The following is a 16514-nucleotide window of genomic DNA, read 5'->3' on the forward strand; positions in this document are numbered from 1 at the left end:
TTGCAGTTTGGTATGGAAAACTTGAAATGGCACTGATTTTGGCATCAACAGGTTTACCTCACCCTGTCCTACAGTATGTCCGAGGTAAGTTACCCTCGCCCAACCAAACTCAGATTTGGCAAGGTTGACAGTCAACATTGCTTTACTCAGTCTCTCGAAGAACTTCCGCATGAGCTTAATGTGTTCCTCCCAGGTGTCACTATACAGGATGACGTCGTCAACGTAAGCTGCACACCCGTCTAGCCCGGATGTGACGTCGTTGATCATCCGTTGAAACGTTGCCGGAGAGTTCTTCATTCCAAATGGCATCACCTTGTACTGGAACAATCCGTCTGGTGTAACAAAGGCGGATATTTCACGAGCACGATCCGTCAGAGGGACTTGCCAAAATCCCTTCAGTAGGTCAAATTTTGTCACATACTTGGCTTTTCCCACTCGGTCGATGCAGTCATCAATCCTCGGGATTGGGAAAGTGTCTGTCTTTGTTAAAGTGTTGACCTTCCTAAAGTCCGTGCACATACGATAACTGTGGTCTGATTTGGGAACAAGTATGCACGGCGAACTCCAGTTACTTTACTGGGTTCAATAAAGTCATTGTCCAGCAGGTATTTGACTTCTTCCTGGAGATATTTCGCTTTTGTTGGATTCAGTCTGTATGGATGTTGTTTTACAGGCTTACTGTCCCCAACATCAACGTCGTGATAGATGACGTTTGTCCTCGTTGGAACATCTTGAAACAGGTGTTTATATTCATGGAGCAGTTCTTTCACCTGTTGTTGTTGTTCTGGCTGGAGGTGTGCCAACTTTGTAGACTCCAGCTTCTCCAGGATTTCTGAGTTCTGAAGCTTGACCGAGCCCAGCTTTGAGTTTAGAGTATTTTCACTCAAGTCAGTTTCAGTATCACTATCTTCATAATGGTTTGAACTGACTGCACTGACAGGCTTTGTCTTAGTAGGATTATCCCTATCTAAATATGGCTTAAGCATATTTATGTGACATAGCTGTTTTTGTTTTCGCCTGTCAGGTGTTATTATGATGTAATTTAAATCACTCAATTTCTTATCAATTAGATATGGCCCAAAGTAACGAGCATGGAGTGGTTTGCCAGGAACCGGAAGTAGAACAAGAACTTTTTGACCTGGTTCAAACTTCCGTTTTGAGGTGTTTTTATCATATTTGGTTTTCATTGACTGCTGAGATGACTCAAGATTTTCTCTGGCTAATTCACATGCTTTAGAGAGTTTTGTACGAAAATCTGACACATATTGCAAAATATTCAGACAATCATCATCGTCTGATAGGAATTTCTCTTTAACGAGCTTAAGTGGGCCACGGACTGTATGTCCAAATACAAGCTCAAATGGGCTAAAACCAAGAGACTCTTGAATTGACTCTCTAACAGCAAAGAGCAGAAAATGAATTCCTTCATCCCACTGCTTCTCTGTGTCAAAACAGTAGGTCCTAATCATGTTTTTCAAAGTTTGATGAAATCGCTCAAGAGCACCCTGACTTTCTGGATGATAGGCGGATGACCTATACTGTTTAATGCCTAGCTGATCCACTACTTGTTGAAAAATACCAGACATAAAGTTGGAGCCTTGATCGGACTGGACACATTTAGGGAGGCCAAATAAAGTGAAAAATTTGACTAAAGCTTTCACTATAGTCTTTGTCTTTATATTTCTCAGTGGTATGGCTTCTGGGAACCGAGTTGATGTACACATTATTGTCAGCATGTACTCATTTCCTGACCTTGTTTTTGGTAGGGGCCCAACACAGTCTATTAGAATCCTACTAAATGGTTCTTGAAATGCAGGAATTGGCTGTAAAGGGGCCTTTGGAATGGTCTGATTTGGCTTTCCTACCATTTGACATGTGTGACAAGTTTTACAGAAATGTGCTACATCCTGCCTGAGATTAGGCCAATAAAAGTGACTGAGAATTTTATGATAAGTTTTCCTTACTCCCAAATGACCAGCCCAGGGCGTTTCATGGGCCAGGCGCAATATTTCAGCACGATAGGGCTTTGGAACCACAATTTGATGTTTATAGCCCAGTCGTCATCAACCAAGACATCTGGAGGTCTCCATTTACGCATGAGAATACCAGATTTTGTATAATAGGAAACAGAGCTATCTGAAGTTTTACCTTCATCATCTACCCTGTCAAACAAAGACAAAATATCTGGGTCTTTGTGTTGTTCTGCAATGAGATTTGATCTAGAAAATGTCTGACTTTGGTCAGCAGAAGTTTTACTGGAAGTTTCAAATCCACGAGGGATAACGGAATGATCCGTGTCAAACACCTGACTGAGAAAGGTGTCATTAAGTCAACATCTGTGACATTATTTTTGAGAGTATTTTGATTCTCGGAAGTTTTCTTTGACATGGCTCGAGTAATGGCACATGAAGGAAATAAATAGGGTATCTCTTGTTCAATTGGCTCTGGATCCTGATCTAAACTAGGATTATCAGTCACAAGTGGATTAGTAATGACCTTGTCCCCAGCAAGGTCGTTTCCAGAAGAAGGTGAATCCCTTCAAAAGGCAAAAAAGGCCTAATACCCAAAGTCACAGGTCCAGAAACAAAGTCCGAAGACAAATAGACATTATGGAGAGGAACAGGAATGTAGTCATTACAATCTACCCCCTTAATAAGAACTTTAGAACCTGAAAATGACTTTTCAGAAAACGGCAGGGTATCTGCCAACAAAAGAGAGTGGGAAGCCCTGGTATCTCTTAAAATTTTGACAGGGGTAGCAGAAGAAAAATCACTAGAAAGTGATATAAAACCATCATGAATAAATGGTTCGAAAATACCCATAATGCTATCTTGATAAGAATTGACCTTGACCTCATTAATTGGGGATAAGAGGGGTTTAACCTCAGAAAATGTGTTGCACACATTATTAGACTCTAATTGAGTTGATGAAGAAATAAAGCCGGTGGGCTTAGATCCACTTTGACCACTTTGACCTTCACGTTTTCTTTTCAATTTGAAACACTCTGACATTAAATGGCCGTCTTTCTTACAATAATTACAAGAAAGTGTACCGAACTGTTTGTCAGAAGGAGATTGAGACTTGGGATCTGATGATGTGGAAGTGTTACTTGAATTTTGTGAACTGTTTTCATTTGATTTCCTACTCTCCTTTGAAAAATTCTTGGATGAAAAGGAGGAGTTAAATTTGCCTGCATTGTTTCTGTAGGAAAAGGACTGGGATGGTTTGCTGAGAAATGAAGATTTGTGAGTCAATGAATAATCATCGGCCAAACGTGCAGCAACCTCCAATGTATCTGCCTTTTGTTCATTGATAAACGTCTTGATGTCACTCCGGATGCACCTTTTAAATTCCTCAATCAAAACAAGTTGTCGTAATTTGTCATAATTCTGACTGACCTTTTCCGAAGAACACCAACGATCAACAGTTGTTCTTTTGTTCGAGCAAATTCAACGTAAGTTTGATCTTTCACCTTCTCACAATCCCTAAATTTCTGACGGTAAGCTTCAGGCACCAACTCATAGCCCTTGAGAATTAATTCCTTCACAGAATCATAATCTGAAGCCTGCTCTACTGACAACTGAATGTAAATTTCTCTGGCTTTACCCACCAAAGCACTCTGCAAAAGCATAGACCAGGACTCCTTAGGCCAATTCAGACTCTGAGCAATTTTCTCAAAATGAAGGAAATATTTATCAACATCCTTTTCTTGGAAAGGGGGAACTAACCTGAAATGCTTAGTGATGTCAAAATTGTCTGAAGGGAAGAATTTTCCTGACTTTCCAAGCTCTAAACGTCTCATTTCTAACTGCAGTCGGTGTTTCAGCTAATTCTCTTCCTTTTCTTTTTCCTCTCTTTCTTTCTCCCTTTGTCTTTCTTCCATTTGCAATTCTTTTTCTTTCATTTCCAATTCCCTCTCTTTCTGTCTTTCTTCCATTTCTAATCTTTCCTGCCTTTCTTTTTCTTTCTGTCTTTCTTCCATTTGCAATTCTTTTTCTTTCATTTGTAATTGCATTTGTATTTTTTCTTTTTCTAACGCCAATTTTTTAAGCTCCAAATCTGCCTGAATTTCTAATTCTAATTTTTTGAGTTCGAAGGAAGACTCAGGCTCATAATCTTTTAAGGCAGACTCTTCAAAATGGCCAGAATTAACTAAATGTTTTGCAATCTTGAATTGAATTTCTCGCTTGCGCATAGATCTTTTGACATCTACTTTAAGGGAATTGGCCAGTGCAATGAGGTTGTCTTTTCTGAGGGAATTAAATGTGTCCTGATCAGGTCATCCATAATTCGTCTGGCTTAAATTCCGCCATGATTAAATTTCGCTGAGTTCACAGTATATAGTAGTTTTGAAAAGGCTGTCAAAATGTTGTCAAACGGCTCAAAATATTCGTCTCCCGGACGAGCCCCCAATTTTGTTACGTGCAGAGAAAACGAACAAAAGGGTGAACTCAGCAGTTAACGTTTAAACAAAATTTATTACGAAAATAAAACTAATTGCTAAGTCAGGGATAGAGTACAAGCTTTAAAAGTGTACAGACTACTTATCTCAGCTGGGACGGCAGAGCTCCAGTCTCAGAGTTGTAACAGTCAGTCGGATGAATGAACAGTCCTTTGGCTTGCAGGCTTGAAACTGCACAAAATCCACAGTATAAATCCAGCGTTGGCAGTGAAGGTCTTGAAAAGTCTTGAGAATGACTACTGCTGGAGTTTAGTAACACACAAGAGACACGATCCCAAAAGTCTGACTGGAAGCTGTGCACGTCCCTTTTATAAAGGCATATAAGAACAATCTAGAACTTTTATTGACATGCTAATTACTGTTCTAAAATTATCTCCCTTACACAACTAATCAACTTTCCAGAACATTCCAAACATGACTAATTGAATTCAAGGTTGTGAGGTCATCAAGGGCAGTGACCTTGAGAATGTTCTAGACTAATTGAACTCAGGTCATGATGAGTGTGGGGTAAATGACCTACATAACAGTTGGTACAAGGACATCGACCAATGTCATAGCTATGCACATCAATTTGTTTTGTGATGCGATCCAATATGGCCACTGTGCGGCCATTTTGTTACGATTTTTTCATGTCCTGAACCATAACTCAGACATGTATCAAGCGAATTCATTCAAAAGTATTTATCACAGACCCAATGAAGAGGACCTGTAATCAAATACCCATGAACAAGTGGGGACTGTGTCCATCAACGATGACTTGTTTTCCATGCCCCCCCCCCTCCCCCCCCCCCTTATATATACATGCATGCTTATACACTATAGACATATCCAGTCTAACAAGTTGCAGGAACTCGACATTTAATTGATGATATAACAAATCATTTCAGGGTTATGTGACTATAAAAAGAATGATTTGCAGGGACTGCAAGCGGCACACTTTTGGAAAGGGTAGCAATAAACATATCTGTTTGTAAATTTCTGAAGAAAAGTTAATTACTAAATATGAATACTTTTTTCGTTATGTCTCAGTGATAGTGATACATATGATGCACACAAAGACAAGCAAAGATGTCAGCTAGAAATGGTGGCCAAAAAATCAGAGGAGCAGATAATTGGCAAAGTGATATATATCTTGAAGTTTAATGGTACTGTGATCATTTGCAGATATCCAGATATTTCTGGAAAGTGAGATGTACATGTACATGCACAAGTTCAGCATACATTTTCATTTGATGATGCTGAATATTTGCAGACTCACGGTGAAAGTTTTAAACATTAGCAATCAAAATTGGTGAAAGCCAACTTGTTTTTAATTTTCTCTTTTTTTCTAATTTGGTTGTCATAAAACCAAGTAGCTGCCACTGAAAGCAACAATGCTGAGGAATATTTTAGAACATTTCTTGAACAAAACACCTTATCCAAAACATGAATTCACATGTTATTCTGCTCATTCCATTCACAATCCAATGTTCATATTAAAATGCAGATAACCCTGTGTAAGTAAAAGTTCACATTTTGTCAGCAGTATTTTTCAAAATTGACAGAGCATTCATATTTCAAATTTTTTTAACAAACTTTAATTTTAAAATAGTCATGATGTGCATGTTTTCATATGACATGAAACAATACATGTTAATTTGTTTTTTTGCCTTTTCTGCCAGCCACCACCGAGAAATCTTTTATTATACATATCAGAATGAATGGGACACAAAAGTATTAGCATCAATACACAATGTGTAAGCCTACCCACATTTCTCCTAGCCTCATACACACTGAGATCACTTCTTGGACTACAGCAAATTTCTTGTGTACAAAATATTTTAACAATCCGACACCATAGCATTGATGCAGTGCCACATGATCTTCTGGATGCACATACAGGATTATTGGAAAATCAACCCTTTTGTAAATTTTTCACCATATATTTTGACAGTAATACATAATATTTTTATTTTCAACATTAAAAAACTATTTGCTGAAAAGCAACTTGAAGATGAGACGGCCGTAAATTTATTTTCAAAAAAGTTTATAGTAGATGTAAGCACTGTAAAATATTATGTAGAACATCAAAAAAATTTAGAAAGGGTAAAATTGATGAGAATGAAACATAGAAAAAAGGAGCAGAAAAGAAGAGAGGATAAAAAATACGAGGACTATGACTGGTTAAAGTTGCTCATGAGTGGGAACCTTCAAAATTTAAACGTAAAAGAATTAAATAAATACCTTGATAAACATAAATTACCAAAACAAAAAAAATTGAAAGCTGAAAAAGTTCAAATTATAACCCCACGTATACATGCACAACCTTCATTCAATTTAAGAAAACTGTCAGGGAAAGATATTGTAACAACTCATGTCACAGATGAGTTAGAGTCAGATAGCAGTGACTCTGAATGGGAAACCTCTGTCAATGGAGTCATTGAGAGTGATGATGGTGGTGTTGGTTCTGAATATGATAGTGACACAGACACTGACACTGACAAAATCCCAGAGAACCAACGTGACCATGTTACTTTAAGAAGTGGCAGAGTAGCAAGTCGTTTTGTTTGAATTAAGGTGGAGCTGCATGTTGTCAACACAGTTTTTTTCAAAGCAATATTTCTCATCAAAGATGACAAGGAAACCCCCTCATACCATATATTTTTAAAAAGCAGAGACTCTAAAGTTTAGTATGGTAGCAGTAGTTTACTCAAAGGATGAAGTGGGTGTATATTTCGGGTAAAAAACCTCAATTTTGGTATTAATGATGAAAATTAATTTAAGTCAAAAACTAGACAGTATTTTCTGAAATGTAATATTTCACTTGAAAGGAGAGTATGTGTAGAAAAAAACAACTATTTTATTTGGCATTTTCCATCCTAATTTGGAAATTTTGAAATTGGGAGGCAAAAGAAGCCAAGAAATCGGGTGATTTGCATACATTTGCATAAATTAACTCTTCTTTATCATGCAACTTTCAACTGCTTTACAAGCTACAAGGTAAACCCAACCTTAAAAAGACATTTGCTGTAATTTTTAGCATTTTTTCAATGTTCATCTCTGTGTATCAGCATTTGTTTGTTATTCTATCACTATATAGAACACCCAATGCTGTATTTAGTAACATACCAGTGCAAACATAAATGACCATTGTTATTGTTGATAAATGAATTCTAGTCTGGACTTGATCCCAGATCTCTTTTCAACAAAACAACCCTGACTGTTCACTATATGGTTTGTGTTGACATGCTAAATACTGGACATTTCATGACGCTTCAGGGAGGAGAACAAGATACTGCAGTAGATGCATAAAACAAACCACTGTGAATATTACCGAATTTGGCAGCTAAAGGAGTTTAACTGAACATGTTGAGTTTATCTGTCACCCAGGTAGCGTCTATGGTTCTCTTTTGTAGAGATCAGAAATTCTGGGCAAATATTGAATTGATGTTTTTTTTCCTTGGCCCCCCTAAAAGATTCTGGTATTTTTGTCTGGCCCCCCTAAATTTTCTTGGAAAAAATGGGTGGCCCCCCCCCCCCCTGAAAATCCTCCACCCCCCCCCCCCTCAAGTAAATTCTGAACCGTCCCTTACCACTCAAAAGTCCCAGTTTTCTCAATATAGTTCATGTATTGAAAAATTTCTATTAGCAACGCAAAAAGCTGCCAACACATCTACCGTTCAAAAGTCACAGCTTTCTCAATAGTTCACATGTTGAAAAATTACTATTAACAACACACAAAAAGCTGCCAACACAACCTACCACTCAAAAGTCACAGCTTTCTCAATATAGTTCACATGTTGAAAAATTACTATTAACAACACACAAAAAGCTGCCAACACAACCTACCACTCAAAAGTCACAGCTTTCTCAATATAGTTCACATGTTGAAAAATTACTATTAACAACACACAAAAAGCTGCCAACACAACCTACCACTCAAAAGTCACAGCTTTCTCAATATAGTTCACATGTTGAAAAATTACTATTAACAACACACATAAAGCTGCCAAAACAACCTACCACTCAAAAGTCACAGCTTTCTCAATATAGTTTATGTATTGAAAAATTACTATTAAGGTAGAATGCACCTCGGGGACAGATATTCAGACTCTCAAACTTTTACAATGCTCTTCCTGATCAACCACTTTTGGGGGCTCATTTTAAAGCTCTTGGAGTAACAAATATTTTCACTGTTTTAATTCTTTGAAAATCAAAATTTTATTTTCCCTAGGGACTTAACACAGGGATGGCAGCCATTTTGAATTTCAAATATCAATAAATGATATGTAATTCGTCTCTCTAGTACCAAAATTTGCATGGTGACCCCTGAATGGTATTCTAGATTTGGTAAGAATGTGTCTTAGAGTTTCATTGAGAAAAGTTTGAACAAAAGTTCAATTCTTTTACTACCTTAATAACTCACATAAAGATAGCAACACAATCTACTACTCAAAAGTCACAGCTTTCTCAACAAAGTTCTTCAATTCTGATTCATTTTTCACTTATAGTCCAGTTGACACCCAAGATGTTGACGTTAAGAAATACCCCAAATTCAAACATGCCAAAGCCATTGAGTTTGACCAGTACCCAGGGGAGTTGCTTCTCATACCGACAGGATGGTTCCATCAGGCGTACAATCTGGAGGAAACCATGGCAATCAGCAGCCAAGTTATGAATACAAACAATTATGAGTATGTATCCTGAAAAGAAGGCAAAAATTGGTCTCAGAATACGATTTGCCATATTCTAAGTATTTCAAGTTCAGTTAACTTCATTTATTTTGGGCTTCTTAAGCTCCCAGATTGCTTGCATGTGTACTTTTTAATCACGACAGTCAGAATCAGCAGTCTATTGTGTGTTTTTGTGATGTTGTAAAGAGAAAAATGGAACTCATGGCTACTCACCTTTGTTTCTGCCTATATGAAGTATTGATTGTTTATCTACTGTTTTTACGACACTTTCCTTACAAACAGAAAAGTATTCAGATTTTCAAGCTAGACATTCAAATTCTAATATTGGCCCACTTTATTAGCCTTAATTGTCAATGCATGGGTTTGAGTTGTTTTGTAGGGTCTTTTTATTCAAATTAGATGGCAATTTATGGCCATTGTTTCAAAAATGGCAGAAATTAGGCAAGAATCTGAATCTGTCTATGAATTTGTTAACCAAAAACTGTTGATACATAGTGACTATTTGAACTTTCAAGTGTTGTCAGCTTCGGTCAGAGAAAGTATCTATTTATGTTCTGTTTTCTCTGTAGAATTGTCCTCCATGAGATATTAATAGCAGATAATATTGAAGATCAGGACTTGCCGTTTGGATTTGAGTCAATGTCGCCCCGGCAACAGGTATGTATACATATCACAACTGATAACAAATCTGTAAATTATTTAACCGCAGTGCAATTTACATATTTTGGTTTGTACTCAATGAGTGTGGTTGTAACCCCTCTTTATAATAACTACCAGACCTTGGTATATTCCTGTTGTGACCAACAGGATAAGCAGACTCAAGTACAGTGCAATGGGGAGGGGGAGATAAAAGGATCCTTAGACATTCATTTCAGAGAGTCACAACCATGTTTTTCAAAAGGTAATTTCAGGTAACAGGAGCTGTTCCTTTGAACTTGAGAATAATAGAAAATGTCGGTACTTTTTCAAAGGTTTCTTTAAATTACTTATTCATTCACTACTTGGAGGAGCCATAAGGGACTAGTAATGCTAACTTTTATGAATTTTTAACTATGTTTGTTTTTAATGTCAACCTTAATTTCTTGTTCCACTCCACAAAGCATTTTGACATTAGGGGAACGCTCCATTAACTTAGAAGTACCCGAGTAACCCGAGTTGGTTATCATAGGATTAATCTCTATGTCAACATATGCGAACAGATTATCTTTTAGTGTAAACAAAACATTAGCACTGCCGGAACTACTTTTAGCATGGCCCACGCCATTTGGCGCTTAACTTGATGACGGCTCTGCTCTGTCCAGCACTCAGGATTTCCGACCAGCGTTAAAAGTGCCGTCCAGCACTTGCTGTTACTTTGAGGTCATCATTTAGTTCATAAAATTGCATGAAAAGTTTACAAAAAAATGGTACTATAGAATCCCTTTCAATAAAATGCTGTTTAAACAATACCAGCAGTTAATTAACGTACGCTGATTTTGCATACGAAAAGCTATTTAAGCTTGTTGAGGGTACGTTCACAAAGATGATTGCCCTTTGAACTAAAGTTTTCCTGTCACACAATATCTCTGTACGATCGAAAGGAGACAAACTGACGATTTTTTGCTTTGTATGAATGTTTATAACCCTATAAAAGAAAGTACGGTAGCGAAAATCAGCACAACAAAACAGGACTTTTACTAAAACATACTCTTTCAATTTCAGTTCAGACTCAATGAGTGGCATTGCGGAAAGGTGCATGCAATGCAATAAAAGTCACGAGCAAACTTTGGTGTCAACGGATCCAGTCTTTGAATTATCAATGAACACTCACTTATTTTTCTGGTCAAAAAGCCAAAGGCTACTTGTCCATCGCAACAAGCCTCTCCGTTTGCAGCGTGTTCATTTTTAGCCGGATGCCGGCCAAATTGACCGGCTACTTCCGTATTTTGGCCGGCTACTTTTCAGCAATGTTTCGCTCTCTAGCCCCGAAATTATGGTTTTGATAATAATATTTTGATATTTTTGTTGTCTTGCAAGCCGGAGATAACATTTCAGAAGTGCCGATGTGGCTATTTGTACCGTAGTCTAGCAATTTACGCGGTGAACTTGTTGCTATCTAGTATCAGCCTGTAGTACCGCGATCTGCGAACGTGTACTGTACTGGGAATCGCTCTCGAGGTCAACCTTGCTTTCCCGACTACAGCCCAAATTATTCCGACGTTCACATCGGGTGTAGCTTACCATTGGACTGACGTTACGCCCACAAATAGCCGACCATTTCCGAATAAAGCCGACGTTTGTTTCTCTCAAACGCGAAAGAGAAGAAAGTCAAACGCGGAAGAGAAAGTCGACGCTTGAGAGCTTTGGTTTTCTGTGTAAGAGTAGGGCCTTGTCTGATGGGTTTGGTAGGTTTTTGATCAAATGTAAAGCGACCAAAAGTTACTGAGTCTCATTTTTCATACTTTTGAAACGCCACGTCAATCCATCCATGGTCGATCATAGTGTCAATATTCAAGTCGATCGACATCGCGTTTTGTGGAGGGGCCGTGGTTAAGTGGAAGGGAAAGTCTACGCTTTAAAACTCTGATTTTCTGCATAAGAGTAGGACTTTGTCTTTTGACTTTGGGAGAAACAGTCATATTGAATTTTCTTCTCCACCCTGGGAAAGTCACTGAAATTTTTCCATTGTCTTCTGGCTCTGTGTCACAGTCAATTACTCATGCTACCGTCCACCGGCCGGCCTCGTCAACTGCCTCTACCATTTCTCCTTTCTTATATGTAAGAATGGCCATACTGTTACAAACGGTTTCTGGCTAGCAATTCATTGATTTCGTTCTTTTTGTCGGAGATGTCACAGGATACGCGCAGCTCTTGGAGTAAGGACACGTTACGTTGTCTGCATGTGCATGAAAAAGCTGGACACGTGGAAAGAACGTTCCATACTGTTCTGATCATATTTGCATATATGATCAATGCGCGTTACTGAAGTGAAGCGTCCGAAAATAGGAAACTTGAATGAAAATGAACGAAGAACGATATTTTGTTTCACCATATTTCTAAAACTTAGTTTAGAGCCTAAATTAAAGAAGAAACTATATTACTTGCATTGAAAAGTGGTTAGTTCACTTTTTCCTGTCAATATAGTTCCATGTGCAAGCATATGTGGGTGCCCGTGGTATTGAGTGAGTTGTTACAGCCCTAATGTTCCTATCATGGCACCAGCTGGATAAGATAAATGCAACAATGGAACATTAACACCTTTGGGGATTAAAAGTCTTCTGTTTGTCACCCGAGTTGACAGGCAGCAACTCGGGTTTCAGGTACCATCCGAGTTAATGGAGCCTTCCCCTAATGATTCACTGTATTCAGCTTGTCAACTCAGCTTGTCAACTCAGCTTGTACATGTTTAAACTGCATTGTTATTGTTGACAAGTGAATTCTGGTTACTGAACAGAATTCAACTGTGAACAATAATAATACATTTAACACGTGTAGACACAACAATTACAAACTAATTAGCGAGTGATTCAACATCTTGGTATTCATATATAAAATAAAGATTATAATTAGAAAAATCATCAAAAGTTAGCATTACTGACCCTTTAATGTTATGTGTTGTTACAATTTTTTTATTTCTTTCTTTTAATTCATTACGGGAAAGCTCCATTAACTTAGGAATACCCGACTTCCCTAGAGGATCAATTTCACAGACCTGCCTTTCCTACAATGGCACTACAATGGCACCAGCTGGATTAGATAAACATAACAATGGAACATTCACACCTTGGGGATTAAAAGTCTTCTGTTTGTCACCCGAGTTGGTCAGGCAAGGACTCGGGTTTCAGGTACCATGCAAGTTAATGCAGCCTTCCCCTAATGTGTACTGTTCTTGTCTGTCTTGTTGAATTCAAGAATTTTATGTCTTTTATGTAAGGAACTTAACTTTTCTTAATATTTTAAAGTGCTTTGACATGAGGAAAGACTTTCATAACCCACTGATTGAGTCAGCAAGATTTGTCAAGATCAATGTAAACCTTAATTTTTCAATTATATATGATGAGTAACGATTTGTGTGAAATTCTTTGCAGGTTGAGACTGTAATGTCACTGCTACCAAAGGAAATCTTGAGAAAGGGAAAAGAAGTGACAGAGAAAATCATGAAGCAGGTCGCTGGTGAAGACCTCTATAAACAAAGGTTACCATAGTGATGTGTAATTTGATGATTATGGTATTCTCATTGTGCCAATAATTTTGTTAGAAGATACATGACCTTACATGTATGTGTACAGACTGACAAATGTATCATAATGATCTTGGGATACATGACCATGTTGGATGTATGTTGGTCTTGAACTTTGAATTTTAGGCATTTCTATTGTTTATTAGACACTTTATTTTAGCAGTTGTAGGGGACGTTGTTTAAGGAAAGTCATCATGCTCTTTAAGGCAATATGAAATAAACTTTAGCAATATTGATGATTTATAGAATCATGTATTTAAATCCAGCTTTTTACAGACAGGGCCAAGTAACATTTGTGACTGAACAGTGATATTTAAAAAATTAGCTGGAATTGTTGTATTAGGAAACAAATTCCATTCATGACGCAGATAATCATTTGTCTGTAATTTGCTGTGGAATCTTGCAGTGAGAAATATTATTTCAGGAGTTAATGTAGAATGCACAATCCATGAATATCTGTTGCTGTGGTTATCTAATTTTATCACCTGCAATTCTTTTGCTTCTCTGGGAAATGTAAAAATATGATGGATAAAGAACATTGTATAAATCTCTGGTAAATTTTAATATAATGGGTGTAAATGCATAGAATATCATTGTTGATGAAAAACCTCATTTTAAGAAATACCATATCATAGTACTTCTTAGTAACCATTATTGTCAGTAAGTTCCTTGAGAAAAGAGACTATTTTTAAATTTTGTAACTTTATTTTCTGACATAAATTATTAAAAGTTTGCTAGATAGTATAGATTTGCCATTTCTACTTTGTGAATTCATATTCTGTAGTGTACATATTTTACACATCACTTCTATTCCTACTTTGTGAATTCATATACTGGTGTGTACTATCATACACATGATCCAAGACGATGTGTAGGTTTTATTTTCATTTGTATTTAGACTTTTGTCATGTTTTATTTTGCCAAGAAGCTGCAGTTTTTATAGATTTATAGATTTAAGTGCTATTTGTGAAAAGAACATTCTTAACATTTTTATCTCCTGAGTTGTTTGGAGTACAATGTAACTTGATCCCTATCTCCCTCTCTCTTCAATTCCCTTTGAACAGATCCACACTAACCATTTATAACAAAGGGTTAGGGCCAAACCATGGTGGTGAAAGGGTTTGGGCCAAACCATGGTGGTTAAAGGGTTATAGGGGCCAAACCAAGGTGGTGAAAGGGTTAGGGCCAAACCATGGTGTTGAAAGGGTTAGGGCCAAACCAAAGGGTTAGGGCCAAACCATGGTGTTGAAATGGTTAGGGCCAAACCATGGTGGTGAAAGGGTTAGGGCCAAACCATGGTGTTGAAAGGGTTAGGGCCAAACCATGGTGGTGAAAGGGTTAGGGCCAAACCATGGTGGTGAAAGGGTTTGGCCCAAACCATGGTGGTTAAAGGGTTTGGGCCAAACCATGGTGGTGAAAGGGTTAGGGCCAAGCCATGGTGGTGAAAGGGTTAGGGCCAAACCATGGTGGGGAAAGGGTTAGGGCCAAACCATGGTGGGGAAAGGGTTAGGGCCAAACCATGGTGGGGAAAGGGTTAGAGCCAAACCATGGTGGGGAAAGGGTTAGAGCCAAACCATGGTGGTGAAAGGGTTTGAAGGAAGGAAGTGCAGGGAACACCTTTAAGCAATGAAACTGCTTACAGTGGGGATGAGATCATCACAAATTGATTTCATGATATTTGTGTAGTCACCTTGTACACATACCCCGGTAGAGGTCTTGAAGAAATGTACATTTTGCTTTGTGTGTATTTCAACAATGATCCTTTCAGAACTTCATTTTAGTACAGTATGCTGTATACCTTCACCGTCTACTCAGAGTCTGTTTCAGCTTCACTTTTTTTTTTAATTGAAGTTATTTCTACATTCAGTACTATTAGTTACCTAGACAGCAGCTCTCTTCAACTTGGATCAGTGTACACGTTTACTAGAGTTAGTTTATGCATTTTTGTATCAAAGTGATTAGAGTTCTAGTTTTGACATGGTCATTGATAAATGATGTGAAATAAATTGTGCAATATACAAAGATAATTTAGCATATTTGTTGTTTCATCTTTTATGAAAGATTTTATTTTTCATTCATAATACAATATAGTTTTAGATATTTTTGTGGCTCTTTTAATTGCAAAGTATCTTATTTTTTGATGCCACTTGATTTAATGTTTTGTAAACTTTTCAGAGCTGTCTTTCATCATCTTATATTTTGATGTAGAAACTAATTAATTATTTCATACTTTGTTCACTTGCTGAAGAAAAAATTGTCATGAAACAGGCAGGTGCATCCCGTCAAAAGTCCGTATGAAGAGTATGATTCATGTTAACTTAACCCTTGGGTTGTTGCAATTTTTCCCACCAAGATTTTACTGCAACATTTCACCAGTTTTTATGAATTTCCTGTAAAGTTTTTGATAATTTTGGCCCAAATGGACATCACATTTCGCTGGCTGCAGATTTGTATCAAAATTTCTGCAAAAATCTGAAAAAAAACTTGACAGGGCCTAGGGTATATTTTATAAAGGCCACAAAAATTGACTTTGGCGCTCAAAGGGTTAAACCATGTTTTGCCAGGGAGCACATCATCAGCGTACTGTGTAGCTTTAGTGTATCATTTTCTTCAAAATGATTTCTTGCTCTGTACAAATCTGACCCACAACTAAGAATAAGAGGTCATTGTGAAATTTTTTTACAAACATTTGAAACCGGGGTAAAAAATAAATTTTCACAAAAGCAAAATAGTGAATACCTAAGGCCAACTAAAATTATGTGTATACTTGGTAACTTGCCTCTGAAAATCATGGTGGGTGGGTTAGAGGAATTTTTTTTATTTGTTTGTCGTTGGCTGAGACACATAAAATATAGTTAAAATAGAAAATTCACTTGTATTTGAAAATGTGAAAAAAATGTTTAGGGTCAGAGGGTTTTTCTAGGTTATGTCATTTTACTTTAAACAGAAACCTTTTTTGTGGTGTAATTGTGTCATTTATTTAAAGAGTAAACTGTAAGTTTGAAAGTACGGCAGACATAAATCAGCTGCAGAGCTGGGACTTTTGTTATACAACTTAAATACTTGTCCCATTCATCCTCAACATGCAGTTTAGCAAAAGTGTGCTTTTTGTTCACGTTTCCATTTTACATTCTGCATGTTGCCCTATAATGTTATTATA

At 37.3% G+C, this 16514-nt stretch overlaps 1 protein-coding gene across 10 annotated transcripts in view; it reads left to right on the plus strand.

The window, feature by feature from the left end:
• Window positions 1-15381, plus strand: part of LOC139141080 (bifunctional arginine demethylase and lysyl-hydroxylase PSR-like) — a 39333-nt gene extending 23952 nt beyond the window's left edge. For 5 of the 10 annotated variants that reach the window (XM_070710653.1, XM_070710658.1, XM_070710654.1 and 2 more), the window contains 3 exons: window positions 8953-9135; window positions 9705-9792; window positions 13203-15381. In XM_070710653.1, coding sequence (XP_070566754.1) covers window positions 8953-9135; window positions 9705-9792; window positions 13203-13319 — 388 coding nt within the window. In that variant the 3' untranslated portion in view covers window positions 13320-15381. The remainder of the gene's footprint in view (window positions 1-8952; window positions 9136-9704; window positions 9793-13202) is intronic. The other 5 variants (XR_011554125.1, XR_011554128.1, XR_011554127.1 and 2 more) reach the window with 3 other exon arrangements.
• The last annotated feature ends 1133 nt before the right edge of the window (window positions 15382-16514 follow it).

The sequence above is a fragment of the Ptychodera flava genome, chromosome 9 (genome assembly GCF_041260155.1).
Source record: "Ptychodera flava strain L36383 chromosome 9, AS_Pfla_20210202, whole genome shotgun sequence".
NCBI classification, from domain to species: Eukaryota; Metazoa; Hemichordata; class Enteropneusta; family Ptychoderidae; genus Ptychodera; species Ptychodera flava.